At 42.4% G+C, this 17,472-nt stretch overlaps 1 protein-coding gene and 1 long non-coding RNA gene across 3 annotated transcripts in view; both read right to left on the reverse strand.

The window, feature by feature from the left end:
* LOC119855951 overlaps positions 1-11,348 on the reverse strand; it is a 92,663-nt gene extending 81,315 nt beyond the window's left edge. The window contains exon 1 of one of the 2 annotated variants that reach the window (XR_005293085.2): positions 11,192-11,348. This is a non-coding gene — a long non-coding RNA (uncharacterized LOC119855951). The remainder of the gene's footprint in view (positions 1-11,191) is intronic. The other variant, XR_006281577.1, reaches the window with a different exon arrangement.
* Positions 11,349-14,444: 3,096 nt separating this feature from the next.
* LOC119856316 (tetraspanin-3-like) lies at positions 14,445-15,209 on the reverse strand. Its single transcript, XM_038403691.1, has one exon. The coding sequence runs from the start codon at positions 15,207-15,209 to the stop codon at positions 14,445-14,447; it is 765 nt and encodes a 254-aa protein (XP_038259619.1).
* Positions 15,210-17,472: the final 2,263 nt, after the last annotated feature.

Raw genomic sequence — 17,472 nt, forward strand, 5'->3', positions numbered from 1 at the left:
TAAGGCTCTGCTGCACAACCCAGACTGAATTACCTCTCCTCATAGATTTTAAGGCCAGAAGGGACCATTGTGATCTAGTCTGACCTCCTGCACATTGCAGGCCACATAACTTCTTCCATCCACCAACCCGTCATAGATCCATACACTCTCACTGAGTTCCTGAAATCCTCAAATCATGATTTAAAGACTTCAAGTTACAGAGAATCTACCGTTTACTCTAGTTCAAACCAGCAAGTACCTCATCCCCTATGCTGAGGAAGGGGACCAACACCAGGGTCTCTGCCAATCTGACCAGGAGGAAAATTCCTTTCAAATCCCAGATATGGTCATCAGTTAGACCCTGAGCATGTGGGCAAGACCCACCAGCCAGACTCCTGAGAAAGAATACACTGTAGTAACTCAGAGCTCTCCCCATCTAGCGTCCCAACTCTGGGGATATTTGCTACTACCAGCCACAAAAGAGTTACATGCCATTGCAGACAACCTCATTATACCATCCCCTCCATAAACTAATCAAGATCAGTCTGGAAGCCAGTTAGATTTTTTTGCCCCACTGCTCCCCTTCAGAGCCTGTTCCAGAACTTCACTCCTCTGATTAGGGTTGCCAGGTGTCCAGTTTTCGACCAGAACGCTCAGTCGAAAAGGGACCCTGCTGGCTCAGCTCAACATTGCTGACCGGGCCATTAAAGTTCCAGTTGGTGGTAAAGCAGGCTCCCTACCCAGCTCCACAAGACTCCTGGGAAGCTGTGGGCATCTCCCTCTGGCTCCTAGGCAGAGGGACAGCCACGGGGGCTCTGTGCACTGCCCCTGCCCGAGTGCCAGCTCAGCAGCTCCCATTGGCCAGGAACTGCGGCCAGTGGGAGCTGAGCGGGAGATGCCTGCAGGTACAGGCAGAGCCACATGGTCATGTCTCCACTTAGGAGCCAGAGGAAGCTGTTGCTGCTTCCCGGGAGCTGCCAGAGGTAAGCACCGCCCGGAGCCCACACCCTGAACCCCCTCCAGCACCCCAATCCCCTACCCCAGCCCTGAGCTCCCTCCCTCACCCAAAACCACAGCCCCACCCCAAAACCCACACCCCCAGCTGGAACCTTCACCCCCCACACCCAAACCCCCTACCCCAGCCCAGATCCCCCACCTATACCCCAAATACCTCATTTCTGGCCCCAGCCCAGAGCCTGCACAAGCCAGACCAGAGCTCATACCCCCTCCTAAACCCCTGCCTCAGCCCAGAGCTCCCTCCCACACCCCAAGCTCCTGCCCCAGTCTGAAGCCCTCTCCTGCACCTCAACCCCTCATCTCCAGCCCCACCCCAGACCCCTCAGCCCCTCCTGCACCCCAAAGCACTGTCTCAGCCCGGAGCTCTCTCCTGCCCCAAACCCCTCATCTCCAGCCCCACCCCAGAGCCCTCAGCCGGAGCTGTCACCCCGTTGCACCCCAATCCCCTGCCCCAGCCCTATGAAAATGAGAGAGTGAGGGAGCAATGGAGGGAGGGGGGATGGAGTGAGCGGGGTGGGGGCCTCAAAGACGGGGCGTGTCAGACCGCAGAGCAAGGGTACTCAGTTTTCTGGAAATACAAAATTTGGCAACCCTACCTCTGATGGTTAGGAATCTTCATCTAATTTAAAGCCTAAACTTGATGGGCCATTTATATCCATTTGCTAACTCTACTGGATTCAGAGCCATCCTCTCCCTCCTACATTCCACCTTCACCCCCATGCAGAACATGGACGCTGCCGCAAAGGCAACCGAGCTCTCCTCTAGGGCAAGAGCATGGAGATCTGCACATGGAGGGATGTCTCTATGTACTGATATGAAGGACTCAATCCAGCTATATTCTCTGACTCTCATGCTTTACACACAAGATTATGCTACTGATAGATCAGGGTAGTAGTAACAGCAAAACCTGGATTTCATTGGCCTGTGTTATGCATAATCATAATGGTCCTTTCTGGTCTTCAAATCTATGAAGATCTGCTCTACTTTTGCTGGTGTGACTCTGCAGGACATTTCCCCCATCTCCTCCCCATGGCTATGTTACCTGCTAGTTATAAAGACAACAAAACCAGGATGTGGACTTTTAAGGGACTGTGATGATACTCTATCTCAGAATAAGACTAGTATTTTTATTATGTATTTTTTTAACATGACGCTGCAAATACATCATAGCAAATTAATTCATTTTATAGCAATAACTGTTCATAATATTAATTTAGGATCATCAATTTCTGTGAGCATATTCTGATCCTATGATTAGGCCAGAGGATATTAATGACTATAAATTTGCATGCAGAAGAAGAGAGTAATTGTTGAAGCCCTTAAAAATATTTCTCTAATAACATTAATTTTTTATTGTCATTCTTCATAGCTTAGTTTTCATTTTAACATTTCTCACAATTTAGTATTTGCAAACGTATTTTTTCTTGTCCATCTAAGACAATGAATTTTGACGGGAAGCTTATATACGTCTTGCTGTTCAGTTTTGTTTTTATAAACTGGTGTTAACCTGCTTGCCAGTAAGCCATTAGGAAGTAGAAGGAGGAAAGAATAAATATGCTGCCTGTATAAAAATTGAACAATAAACATTTTTCAATCAAAGTTTTTCACAGGAACTGCTTCAAAAACAGTAATTTTTTTTAAATGCTTCCCAGAAAACATTAAGAATTTGGTCAACCGCTACGAATTTTGAAGTTCATATAGTCTATACTTAGATCTTATGGCAGTTGTGATATTAGCTTAAGGGATGTCTTCAGTTAAAAAAAAAAAATCAGACCAAAGTGGTGGTAAGATTTTTTTAAACCTATTATTGTTAATAGCATCACACAATCATTAATGGAAGAGTCTAGGTTAAAAAAAAAAAATCTTTAATTTTTCACCATTTCCCCACATAATTAAGCACCAATCCTCCAGTTGAATCAAGCAGGTGGACCTCTACCCGCACACATAGCCCCGAGTTTTATACTCTAGGTTTTCATATATTTTATATGAATCAATAGATATTAATTCAAATAACTACAGCACTGAAAATGCAACCACCTCTTAAGTAAAAATGCAGCAGCTGTTTTACAATGCAGAGAAACATACTCCAGGTTCAAATCCCAGCAAGGCCAACTTGGCCCCTGAGTGTTCCAAGGGAGAACAGCTGAGTGACCTTGTCATTTACTTTATGGGTCTCTTTTAGAATAGTCCTTAAAAATGAGATCCTGTCTGGCCTTCATGGCTAAAGATTTCCATGGCAGATTTTGCCAATTTTTGTGGACTTTACAATCACATTTTACTTTATTTTAAAGCATTATTTTCTCCCACATTGAATTAAGCCCAGTATGTTGATTAATTGTCCATAGTTGAAGCTTTCTGGCTTGAAGGACTTCCCTACCATAACCTTTCTGTTCAGGAAGGATGATCTAGTGAGTAGGGCACTGGACAGGGACTCAGGAGATCTGGTTTCAATTCTCAGTTCAGTCAGAGACTTTTAGCATGATCTTGGGCAAGACAGACTCTCAACCTATCCTGTTGGTCAATTCACCATTGGGAAAATGGAGAGAATACCACTCTGTGTCACAAGGATGTTGTGAGGCAAAAGTCCAGGAATGAGTGTAAGGTGGTGCTCAGACTCAGATATCCAAACAGACAGAAGGACTTAATCCTTACTGAAGGCAACACTCCCAGTGAACTAAAGTGACATGTGGGGTTTATAAAACCACCTCTGGCTTTCAATGGGACTTGTTCTCCTACATCACTGAGATGCTTTTGAAAATCCCATCCAAGCTTTTCTATTTATGAATAGAGCTTCTAATGCTGAGAGCTCATGGATCCGAACCTGCATTTCCACCAACAAAATTCGAGTTGTAAGTTTACTACAGCACCCAGCACAATATGCGACAGCCCTGAAATCCATTGCCTGCCATTTCTTACTATGAAATATTGAAACAAAACACATCCTGTGTGCATTAGCCAAGTATTACAGCCATTTTAAATGCAGAATGGAAAGAGACATAGTTGCTTTTATAGTGGTAAATGGAGGAACAATCACAATGGAAACACTGTCATTTTTCAGGCAGATGGAGCTGCTGGTAGCAGCTGTAGGCTTTGTCGGGATGACTTCATAGTTTTGCAGCTTATTGTAAATGGGAGATTAGTGGCTTAACTATTAACTTTTGAATTACTGCAACAATAGATTTGAATCCTAGCAGGATCATCCCAAGCCTTTATTATTCCATATTTGACTGGTAAACTGAGTTCCATGTCATTTGCTGTATGGGGCTTTTCTGGATAAGATCATTAAAACCAAGGGCCTCATCCTGGCATAAGAGGAAGGATGGTCCAGTGCTTTGGGCACTAGTCTGGCACTCGGGAGAGCGAGGTTCAATTTTCTACTCTGCTATAGACTGCCTGTGAGACTTTGGGCAAATCACTTGGGCACCTAAGTCCCTGTACTGGCCCCACTATAACCCACAGAATTCTCACTGAACCCCATAGGGGCCTCAACTCTCTCACTGCCTCAATCATCAGGGTAAAAGTTCACTCCGTACCTAAATTTGTACCTCTGGTAGGCGAGAGACCTCTGTTCATATCTTCTCTCTCTAGCAAAAACAGGGAATTGAACCTGGGTCTCCAACATCTCAGGTGACTGCTCTAGCCACTGGGCTAAAAGTTATAAGATGGGCACCCCATCACCATCTCCTCCTCCCACCATGTTGTGAGGAGTGTATCAGGGGTCTCACTCATTCCCACAAAAAACAGGCAGGGCCGGTGCAAGGATGTTTCGCGCCCTAAGCAAAACTTCCACCGTGCGCCCGCACCCCCGGGAGCCCTGCGGCAGCTCCCCGCCTTGAGCCCCCCGCCCAGCAGCTCCCCACCGCCCCCCCCTCAGCGTCCACCTAGCTTGCCTAGTGGTTGCACCCGGCCCTGGGCTCAGGTGCCTAAGCTGCCTGACTCCATTTCAGAGAGGGTGAGGCTTAGCACACACCCATTATCATCATCTCCCATCGGCAAGCTTGGGCTGCTCCCCATCTAGCATGCCGGCTTTTGTCGATCGCATTCGAAGATGCCCATCTCTGTTCACGCATTGTATAGGGAACCTAGATACCTAACTCAGGCTTTGTGGATCAGTGCCGTTCCTGTGATTGTCTAGGCACCATCATGCGGAGACTTACAATGCCTTCATGGATCTTAGTCTCTCTATGAGTTCCCCATCTATACAACAGGAATAATAGCACTCCCCTACCTCACAGGGGTGTTCCGAGGATAAATACATTAAAGAGGGTCATGTGCTCAGATACTACAGTCATGGGGGCCACAGAAGATAGGCAGATTGAAAACCTGGCCCTTCTCTGACTTGGGTCCCTAAAGGCAAGTTCCTGCAACCATATTTTTTCAGCTACCAGGAAATACCTTGGGCCTCATACACAGAACTACTGAGTAGTCCCCTTGACTACAGTCCCGTTAACAAGAGTTACAGAATTTGGCCTATAAAGAGAGGCATGATGTGCTGCCCCAAACAGAGGACACCATAAGTAGTCAGGACACACAAGACACCAGGAGAGCCAAAGAATGGGGCTAACTCACAGGTCTGTATACTGTAAATGAGTCCACTCACCACTAGGCACTCCCTCATGGCATAACAGCTCTCTTGCTTTGCTGGCACCCCCTTGTCAATGATCGATCTCACACTGCGTTGGCTTCTCCTCCAGTGACTTGGCCCTCCATCCAGGTCACCATATACAGTCCACCCCTTCGGGTCTTCCAGGCTTAGCCTGCAGTACTCCTGCTGGGCTCAATAACCATTGCAATGGACTTGTAGACCCCATTCCTTAGAGCCAGTAGGGAAACCCCATGCCACCCTCTACTCAGGGCTCCAACCCAGGGCCCTGTGGTGAACAGCTAGGCCTGCTCCTTTACCCAAGCTTCAGTTTTCCCTAAGCCACTTTCTACCCAGCCTCTTACATTCCCCTCTAGGTCACTTCATTTCTTTCCTGCTTTATGCATGGTCTCTCCCAGGCCTCCCTGCTCCAAGGCACTTACCTGGCTATCACTCCAGCTGTTTTTCCAGCTGGACTTTATCATCAGTTATGCCTGACTCTTCCTTTTTGGTGTAGCCACCTTCTGCTCTTTATGAGGAATTACCTGATTCCCCTCAGGCTGGGCTCATTCTGTAATGATGTTGGCTTAGCCCTAGGCCCTCCAGACCACAGGGCAAGCCACATGTAACATCTCCTTTTATCTGCCCATAAGTAAATGTAACAGGTTTTTCTGACCTAGCATTTGTGGGCCTCACAAACTAAGTGGGTCATGAGGAGGGACTTGACTGGAGAGAGGGTAGCTTCTGTGATGAGCTGTTTATTTTTTGTTTTAACTTGTCTCCCTTTATAAGCTTTTCTAAGGGTTTAGTAACAGCATTGATATCCAACATTCTGATCTTAATATAATAAATGCATGGAGATCACATTATCCAATTTAAAACATCACTTTATCTAATATAATCACTTGCTGTAATTTAATTTCACTTTACTTCATATAATGAATGTCGATCATTTGACATAATTGAATAAGAAGTTTAACTGGCACTCTCCTCCTCTCATACCACAAAAACTGGCTGTTTTTCTGTAATCTACTGGAATCATACTGTAAAAAGAGAAGCTTGGACCTGGCTTCTCCCCTCCTCTATATGTAAGTTAGTTGATTTATGCTGGCATACATGACAGCAGAATCTGTCCACTAGATACTTAGAAATGACCTGCCATCACCATCATAAACCAAGACTTTCAGAAAGTCAGGCACCTAAACAAATGGCCTGATTTTTAGAAGTTCCAAGTACCTAGCAATTTCCAGTTAAGTCTGTGGGTACTGATCAGTTTTGAAAATCAGGAGGCTAGGATTTCATTTATTTCAGTGGTTTGAGCATTGGCCTTTTAAACCCAGGGTTGTGAGTTCAATCCTTGAGGGGGCCATTTAGGGATCTGGGGCAAAAATTGGAGATTGGTCCTGCTTTGAGCAGGGGGTTGGACTAGGTGACCTCCTGAGGTCCCTTCCAACCCTGAGATTCTATGAATTTATTCTCAAAACATGCCTGTGAGCTGGAGTGCGCAATTATTTCATTTTACAGGTGGGGAACTGAGACACAGGGAGACTATTGGTCAGGTTTTTAAAGGAATTTAGGCACCTAAAGATACAGCTAGGCACTTAGTGGAATTTACAAAAGCCCCTAGGCACAGAGCTCTAAATTCTTCAAAATTCTGGCCCTAAGTGACTTGCCCAAGATCACACAGGAAGGCTGTGGTAAAGCAACCAATTAAACTCATGTCTCCTGAGTCCCAGGCCAGAGCCACAGGGCCATTCTTCCACCTCTCAAAAATGAGACTGAAAGGGGCTATTTAATTGTACATTTGCAAAAAAAACAAACAAACAAAAAAAAGCCTGTATACTAAAAGTCAGTTGGAGATATAGCACCAGATCCTCAGCTGGTGCAACTCAGCCTAGCATGATTGATGTCAGTGGTGCTATGGTTTCACAGGGAAATTGACTGGAACCGCTGTTTTGGAATAGCTATTGTATTTTGGAAGTGGATTAAGCTATACCAGAAAAAGGCACTTGTATTCCAGAATAAGCATCTCCACCAGGGGAGCTACTCCAGAAGAGCTATTCACACTGCCTTATTCCAAAATAGGTTCCCCTTGTAGACAAGCTCTAAACCAGTTCATGTCAGCTGAAGAGCTGCACCTTAGATTGAAGAGCTGGCAGCACTAGCAAATAGCAATACAAGCGTCTTTCTTTCATGAAAGATCCATGTTCCTGGTAGATGTTAACATTTTAGCAACTTTTAGGAGACAGAGTTCACACATTACATCCTGGAGGGTTACACTACACTGTTTAGATCTGGAAAAAGAAAAGGAGTACTTGTGGTAACAAATTAGTCTCTAAGGTGCCACAAGTACTCCTTTTCTTTTTGCAAATACAGACTAACACAGCTGCTACTTTGAAACCTGTTTAGTTCGGAGTGATTTCTTCCCTCTTTCAAAAGGATGTTTTCAGACTGTGTGGTTAGAGTACTCTTTTCATTAGCCAATGAAGCATCAAACCCTCTTTTTATTAATTAATTTAGATTCAACTTCATACTTTCACTAACAAATAAAGCTGCATTCTGGCTAATTTTTTTTTTTTAATCTTTTTAGGAGGAAGCCTTGATAAGAAATTTAACAGTTTCAAATCTAATCAAAAAGGCCTGCTTGCTGCATCTGTTGATGGTTATCAGAGGAGACACTTGTTGGCATATTTTAAAGGATGAAGCATGAACAGATGAGAAATTTCCTGTGAGCAGGTAAGTCTCTCAGGCATTCCATGTGATCAACAGCTACCACATGAAGTTCCCTTAATTAAAAAGGGACATCTAAGAAACAAATTGCAGTACAATTGCCCAATTTCAGCCTTATCACCCAGTGAACTTCTGTGCAAGTCTCTAAAGGATCCTCAGACTTTTTTTTTTTAAAATTACTTGCCTAATACCATAGGACAGATAATCATGCTTTTATTTATTTCAATGGAACTTTAGCACCGCACAGTATACATGTGTTTATGCAGAGACACAAATCACACATTGCATATTCCAAACATAATATACACCAACATATATGAAAATCATACACAATTTTGCAAGAGGTTTCCCCTACTAAGGATCCATTCAGAATTTAAGAGTGGATTAAACTCAAAGGGATATACAACATGAATACCATAGGGGCTATGTGTACTACCCTAAGCTTTTCTCTGCAATTAGTAAAGTTCAAAGAGCTGATGAGTTGGCTTCAAATATTAGCAAGACACTTTTAAATAGATATTTTTCAAGGTAGGATCATCTCTTGGAATGTCTATTTCTCTTCCCTAATTATTGAGTTTTCTAAGATATTAACAAGAGAGCATGATTTAAAACAAAACACTGCTTGCAATCAATTTGCAAACAGAAACAAGTATTTGGAGTCATTTCTGTGATGTTCAGCCATAGTGTCTGTGTATGTCACAAACACATAAAGCCTCCACACCTCTGCAAGGTTGGGAAGTTACTATCCCCATTTCATACGCAGGGTCTGTGAAGCACAGAAAGGTTGTGTTTTGTCAAAAGCCATTAAAGGAGTCTGCAGGAAAAAAAAAAAACAAGTCTCCTGACTCCTAGTCCTGTGTACAAGACTAATCTTCCACTAAAACAAACAAAACAAAAACAAAAACTCCACACCTGCTAAATTTGTCAAACAACCTGTTATTCACACCGCTCTGAAAAGCGGAATGGAAATATCTTTGAATTGATCTGTTTACTTTTTCCTCCCCTTTGTGTTTTATGTTTATATGAATTTCTTGGAAGCAGTGAATATTCGGGAATTTTGGTGGAGTCTTAGGTACTTGAAATGCAAACACTTACAAATCTGAGTAACTTTAGGCAGATGAAAGAAAAGGAGTAATTGTGGCATCCTAGAGACTAACAAATTTATTTGAGCATAAACTTTTGTGAGCTACAGCTCACTTCATCTTATGGTCTCTAAGGTGCCACAAGTACACCTTTTCTTTTTGCGAATACAGACTAAGCTACTCTGAAATTAGTCAGATGAGTAATTCAACTAGAGTCAAGTTACTCACATGCACAAGTGTTCGCAGGGTTGGTCCAGTCTAAGGTGAGTAATTCCATGTAAAGTACCAGTATATTCTTACACCAAACAAGATAAGTGTTTTGTAAGAGCTGTGCAAATGTAAGTCATCAAAAGGTCTCTCTCACCCTTTTCCCCCCTCAATTATCCCTGAATTGAAATACCAAACTTTGACTTCACATGCTGTTACAGTACACGTCATTATTATTATTTATTTGTATTATTAACAACTGGGAGCCCCAAACATGGACCAAGATCCCATTGTGCTAGGGTGCTATACAAACACAGAAGAAAAATATCCAACCCTGTATACAACCCACCACTAAGGCAATTAAATCCAGTGTATCATGTGTTTTGAATTTTTCAATTAACCTTAGTTTCTATTTAGATTGTGACAAGGGTATCTGTTTCCATAGTGACCCACAGTAAACAGCAAACAATAGCAGATTTTCTGAAAAGGTTACCTCCTTTAAAAAAAAAGGAACAAAAAGGCATGCAAAAGGGGGCTCAGCAGAAAGCCAGGTTTTAGAGCACCCTAAATATCTTTAAAAAAAAGAAAAGGAGTACTTGTGGCACCTTAGAGACTAACAAATTTATTAGAGCATAAGCTTTCGTGAGCTACAGCTCACTTCATCGGATGCATCGATGAAGTGAGCAGTAGCTCACGAAAGATTATGCTCTAATAAATTTGTTAGTCTCTAAGGTGCCACAAGTACTCCTTTTCTTTTTGCAAATACAGACTAACACAGCTGCTACTCTGAAACCTAAATATCTTAATATTAGTATATTCCAACCCTTCAGACCGTAACTGAACATCAAACAGTTGTGAATTCACGGTCATGTTACTTCCTCCTTGAAAGCTTCCCAGAAAATATTCTTCTGCTTTAAACAATCCAGTTATCCATGGGATAGTTGTACAAAATGGGGATTCTTCCAGGTGTTTGAAGTGGCAGCTGCAAGATATTGGCAAAGGCTGTCCCTGGTGGTGTTACTCGGCATGCAAGATTCTACTTACCTACTAAAGCTGCAGCTGTTGCATGGAAACTTTCCTAGCTGGGGCAGCTCACCCAGCTGAAAAGTGTTAAGGCCTCTCCATTTTTCATAGAGTCTAAGGCCAGAAGGAACCTTTAAAATCATCTAGTCTGACCTCCTGCATAACACAGACCAGAAAACCTCACCCACTCATTTTTGCATCAAGCCCAGAACTTCTGTTTGAAAACATAACTTTCAGGTGATTTTCACCACTTCAGTGACAGAGCAAGCAGGATATGAAGCTTTAACCACTTGGAAACACAACACAACACTTTCCCCTGCTCCACCAATCCCTGTACATGCCCTGCCCGTGTACTTTTAGTATCATGTATTAACATCGCCCACAAAGGAGGAGTATAAAGGATGAGACAGTTAGTGCATCAGGGCCAATACCAACTTCTAGCGTTAGCAGTTCCTGAGCTAGGAATAAAACAAAATACCTTTCACTCTAAAGAGCCAAATTCCCCCTGCAATAACATACTATCTTTTCAGAAAAGAGAAGAGGAAATAATAAGAGAGTTAAAACTGCTCACCAGTGGAAGGTGTAGAAGAGTCCTTGAACAGCAGCCAGTTCTAAAATGGCCACTTCTTAAAGTTACAGCTGTCAGTCTTTGCCAAATTTAAGAAGACAGCCCCAGAAAGGCTTGCTGGGAAAAAGACTCATTTAAAAGGGCAATCCTGCTTTAGGGGAGGATTAAGAGGGATTAGCTAGCTATCAAAGAAGGTGTCTTGTCTTTCTGCTGTCACTAAATCGTGATTATATTTCCTTCCCTTTGAGAAGGAGTGTCTTCTTTCACTGCTTACATTTACCTCAGTCATTTTTGTTAGAAAAGAGGTTAATCCTTCAGAAGCCATTGATTCCCCCAAGATTATCTCAGGAGAAAGGTTCCAGGTTACTCTACAGGAATGTTAAAGATCATGCGATGTTTTGTAAGCAATGGGGATTAGGCTCAGTTCCCTTCCCCTTCAACCACTGTTGTATAGCATGCTACATGCAAGTTACCTGTACGGGCACTGCTCACATATCATGTGAGAAGCACTTTGAGATCTCCTCAAAATGAGACATGCAATAGCAATGTATAACATTACAAAATGACTGTAACATCTGTTACAGTAGTATCTGAGCACCTAATTACAATACGAGTAGAAATGCACTGGAATGACATCAAGGGAACACAACTGTCCTATTTCTTTGGATACATCCAATTTTTTAAAAACTGGTTCCACATAGTAACCTTCCTCATACAAAGGCTCTCAGCCTGAGACTAAATAATTCTTAATAATAATAATTTACTTAGCGACCTTACTACGTATAACCTTCTCATTTGTAAATCCGTTCTCTTTTGCTTTCACCCTCCACCATTCCTGCCAGGGTCAAAATAGTCTATTTGATATTCTACCAAAATAGGTTGTACTGTATGTAGGCCACCAAATACATTTTTGTGGTGTTATTAAATATGCTCAACAAATCAACTGTGGGGGGTAAGTCCCAATGCAGGTTTAATTCCCTCTTTGTTTATTGTTTCTTTAATACAACAGCTCCACTGTAAGACTGGTTTCAGAGTAGCAGCCGTGTTAGTCTGTATTCGCAAAAAGAAAAGGAGTACTTGTGGCACCTTAGAGACTAACAAATTTATTAGAGCATAAGCTTTCGTGAGCTACAGCTCACCTCATCGGATGCATTTGGTGGAAAAAACAGAGGAGAGATTATATACACACACACACACACACACACAGAGAACATGAAACAATGGGTTTATCATACACACTGTAAGGAGAGTGATCACTTAAAATAAGCCATCACCAGCAGCAGGGGGGGGAAAAGGAGGAAAACCTTTCATGGTGACAAGCAAGGTAGGCTAATTCCAGCAGTTAACAAGAATATCAGAGGAACAGTGGGGGGTGGGGTGGGAAGGAGAAATACCATGGGGAAATAGTTTTACTTTGGGAAGTCAGGAGACAAACTGATCTTTTAGAGGGCAAAAGATGAATATGAAATTCCCATGTGACACACCTCTTTTTTCTAGCTGAGAGGTGATGCCATTGCTCCACTTACCAGCAAAAAGGATGGGAGACCCCCACCATCTTTTCCCTCTTGAAAGACCCTAGTCCATGCATCCTCAGTACCCAAAGAGGGGCAGAAAGGGGAGTGACTGGGGGAGGGGGAGGAGCTAAATTCCCCAAGCCAGGGAGATGGGGAAAAGGAGGGAGTTCATTCTCTTAGTTTATCCCTTAATTGCTTCAAATGACTTCATTTCCTAACTATTTGTAAAATCACCCCCTTCTGATTACATCACTGAAACATCATAGCATCATAAAATGTTTGTGCATTCAGATAATGTCAGGCTATGATAGCTGAGTCTCTTCTGGTTCCTAAGTATGTTACTCCATCATGCAATATCTACACTGTAAACTGTAACAGGACTCTTCTTAAAGGTTTCTTATTATCCTGCTTGAAAACTCATCCAATTACCTTTGTTGTACAGTTTTTCAAGTCTTAGAAGGCTCCCTTGGCTCCCTCTTTTCCAAAAGATCCATTGCACTCCCCCTTTTTGTTCATTAACAAAGTTGTTTCCCTGTGGATACGCACCATTGGGTATTTGATTTGAATGAGCTCTGCAACAGGTTTTATTTAATGTTTTTCACATTTTTAAACAGGCTTAACTGAATTAGTTCAGTTGTATTCCGAGAGGAGATTCCCTTAAACAAACTTTTTTTTTTTTTGGTAATACTACACTTTAAGTTTTGCCATCGTTTACTAACTACAGCTTGTCATCTTCGAAAGCTAATAATTTAGTGATTAAAAACAATTTATTCCTTCTTTAGTTTTGCCATAACAAGTCTCAAACACTTTCATTAAGCAAAGAGGGGAAACTTGAGGGTTTGTTAAATTAACCATCTCCATAACAGCTGAGCTTGACTCCCCCCCACACCACTCTTCTGTCTTCTGCAGTTGCTTAGATGCCATGATCTACCTTTTCCAGTGCTTTAATTCCCCTTCCCCCACACAGATATTTCATAATCCATGCAGTTTGCCATTCCTGATGAACAACATAGATAGGGATTTCTGTTAGCAAAATAACCCTGTATTATTCCAGATCTCTTGGTTTGGGTACAGTAGAAAAATATTAGAATGATATTAGCCAGTAATAAAAAAGATAATCCTAATACAATACTCTTGTTTTGATCCTTTTCTCCTCTCTCGGGCCTGTAGCATAATGCCAGGTGTGAAAGGCTGGAGGGATGAATCTGCTGGTTTGAATTTATGGTCAAGTAATAGGGACTGTTTCTGATCTCAGTTAAAGCTCTGACTCCAGTGAGGTCAATTAAGTAGTCAGATTTATTCTAGTGATATAGGCCCTGATCCTACAAGCATTTAGGCACATGCTTAACTTCTCATCCCATTGATTTGACTAATGATGCTTTCCTGAGCCAAATTAAGCCTTCAACTACACCTGTGGCAACTCCTTTATTTTCAGAGGTTTCAGTTTTGCATACACTCAAACGTGCACCCCTTCTAAGGGGCTTCATTGCCCACTCAATTAACTGAATTAGATTTGCAAATACAAAAGATATTTATTAATATCAGTTTTATAAAATCAAATCCAGGACCTGGCCATTCTTTAAGAGAGGGTTTTCCATTTTAGGGAAAATTAGCAGTGGGTTAGAATGGGTTTCTTATGTTTAAAAAAAAAAAAAAGTCTGCATTCAGCATAGTTGTAACTGGTGCTGACCTACATCCTCAGGAGATATGGGGCAGATCAATCAAGTTCCTGCTTCTTAAGTCTATGAAAACGTGGCAGAGTCCAGAATTCGGAAGTCTTGGAATGGCCTATGCTTCAGGAGTATCCCGTTGCTAATGGCAGCTAACATCTCCAAACAACCTACAACAACACAGCACCAAAACACATAGCCAAGGACAAACTGCAGCCGATAGCCCAGCTTCCTTAGACAGCCCTCCTGAAAGAGCTGCTCTAACCGGTGCATGTTACCAGTACAATCTGAATAAGTCTCTTTACAACAGCTTTCAGGAGCATATATATTTCCAGTGTGGACGTGTCGTGAAGCTGCTGCCTCTGCCCAATCTGTGTAGTTGTGGACCCCACAACACAGCAGCTGTCTCTGGATTATGTCCACAGCCCTAGTGCCCGGATGATGGGAATAAGTCCCATTGTACTGATGGAACAGGTGACCCATGGTGTGGTTCAGTTCAGAGCTCTTCCTGTCAGCATAGATGTGTGCCAAGATTGCTGAAGAGGCTTCCAGGCAAAGAAGAACAACAAGCAAGTACATGAAAGTCCCCTGTTGATAGCGGGAGTTCCTTGTGGAGATACAGATAGCTAAAGCACCCGTGGGCAGCAGCAGAAAGGCAGATGCAATAGCCAGCCAGCCTGGTACAAGCAGGAAACAATCCCAAAAGAAGGATTTATAATTTTTGTATGTAAGGATCACAAAAGCTCCACCAAAGACCAAAGCTGCAGCAGCCCCCCACAGAATAAGACCAAGTAGAGCCAGCAGCACTCTAGCAAGAGGTCTAACCCAGGACTCCATGGTGCAATAAAGAGGCTGCAAACTAGCACTATATCTAACCCCCTTCATCTTTCTTAGCTCCTACCTCTGTAGGTGTTGCAACCACCATTTGAGAGGCCTTCATCTACTTATCCAGGTGCAGCAGATGCAGCTCCCACCCAGCATCAATTGATGTTTTAAAGGAGACAAAGCAAATGAGAAGATCTAGCTTTCTGAGACAGATCACAATTAATATTATCCCAGGTATGCATGTGTGCTGCCTTTTCAACACAGTTTGAATAGATCTGTGAGATCAATATAGTACTTGTTAATAAAAGTCCATTTATTTTGCTGTCTGTGGAGACATTTTTCATTTGCAGAGGCAGAGCAAGGATGGCAGCAAAAGGGCAGTATTAGCTATAAAACAAACACTAATCTACTCCATCCACATGATAAAGGGCTAAAATGAAGGAAGCAACGAGAGTAGCTTGTTCATTCTGCATTAATCACACCCCTTGGCCCTTCCAATTTAGAGGCTAGTGATAAGGTTAATCCAGCCATACATTGTAAAACTCAGTCCTTCATCACTAGTTAAGACACAAACTATTACCCAGGTCAAAGTGGTTTAAGATGGACAGGTCTATTTAGTCCAGTACCTCCATATTTACCACCTCACCCCCAAAACCAGACTCATTATCCTTTTCTTCTTGTCTTTGTGTTGTACATTCATTGACTTTTATGAGAGTTTAACATAATAATTAATACTTGGGCTTTGTCCTCATTGCAAAACTTCTATCTGTGAAATGAAAATCAATCTAGTTATGTGGGTGAACCCCTGCCCAACACACACACTATACACACACTTAACCCTGTTTAGATTGCACCAAAACTGATTTTAGACAAATGCTATTGCAATACACACAATAATGGCATTATTTTCCTCACTTTGTATATAGGGAAAATGAGTCTCAGAAAGATTAAGTGACTTGCCCTGGGTCGCTAAGGGAGTCAATGTCACACATCAACAGATAGAACAGAGTCAATCCCTGGGTGTATACGATGTGGGAAAGGACAAAGAAAAGCACCATAGTCTAGTGGTTAGAACATGAGCGTAGGAGTCAGGAACTCCTAAATTTCAGTGTCAGTGACTCACTCAATGTTTTAGATTAAGTCACTAAACGTCTCTTCTTCTATTTCCCCATACACATAAGAACGGTCAGACTGGGTCAGACCAAAGGTCAATCTAGCTCAGTATCCTGTCTTTTGACGGTGGCCAATGCCAGGTGCCCCAGAGGGAATCATCGAGTGCAGGTAATCATCGAGTGATCCATCAGGTAATCATCGAGTGATCCATCCCAGGTCACCCGTTCCCAGCTTCTGGCAAACAGAAGCTAGGGTCACCATCCCTGCCTATCCTGGCTAATAGCCATTGATGGACCTATCCTCCATGAACTTATCTAGTTCTTTTTTGAACCCTGTTATAGTCTTGACCTTCACAACGTCTTCTGGCAAAGAGTTCCACACACTGACTGTGCGTTGTGTGAAAAAGTACTTCCTTTTGTTTGTTTTAAACCTGCTGCCTGTTACTTTCATGTGGTGCCCCCTAGTTCTTGTGTTATGAGAAGGAATAAATAACACTTCCTTATTTAGTTTCCCTGCCCCAGTCATGATTTTATAGACCTCTATCACATCCCCCCTTAGTCATCTCATTTCCAAACTGAAAAGTCCCAGTCTTATTAATCTCTCCTCATACAGAAGCCGTTCCATACCCCTCATCATTTTGGTTTTGCCCCTTTCTGAACCTTTTCCAATTCCAATATGTCTTTTTTGAGATGGAGCGACCACATCTGCACGCAGTATTCAAGATGTGGCGTACCATGGATTTACATAGAGGCAATATGATATTTTCTGTCTATTATCTATCCCTTTCTTAATGATTCCCAACATTCTGTTCACTTTTTTGACGGCCCCTGCACATTGAGTGGATGTTTTCAGAGAACTATCCACAATGACTCCAAGATCTCTTTCTTGAGTGGTAACAGCAATTTCAGACCCCATCATTTATATGTATAGTTGGAATTACTTTTTCCAATGTGCATTACTTTGCATTTATCAACATTAAATTGCATCTGCCATTTTGTTCCCCAATCACCTAGTTTTGAGAGATCCTTTTGTAGTTCTTCATAGCCTGCCTGGGACTTAACTATCATGAGTAGTTTTGTATCATCTGCAAATTTTGCCACCTCACTCTTTACCCCTTTTTCCAGATCATTTATGAGTATGTTGAATAGGACTGGTCTCAGTA

Source organism: Dermochelys coriacea, chromosome 5 (assembly GCF_009764565.3).
Source record: "Dermochelys coriacea isolate rDerCor1 chromosome 5, rDerCor1.pri.v4, whole genome shotgun sequence".
NCBI lineage: Eukaryota > Metazoa > Chordata > Testudines > Dermochelyidae > Dermochelys > Dermochelys coriacea.

Bases quoted from the DNA above. Each gene is read 5' to 3' on its own strand.
- LOC119856316 (XM_038403691.1), bottom strand. From the start codon at position 15,209: ATGGAGTCCTGGGTTAGACCTCTTGCTAGAGTGCTGCTGGCTCTACTT.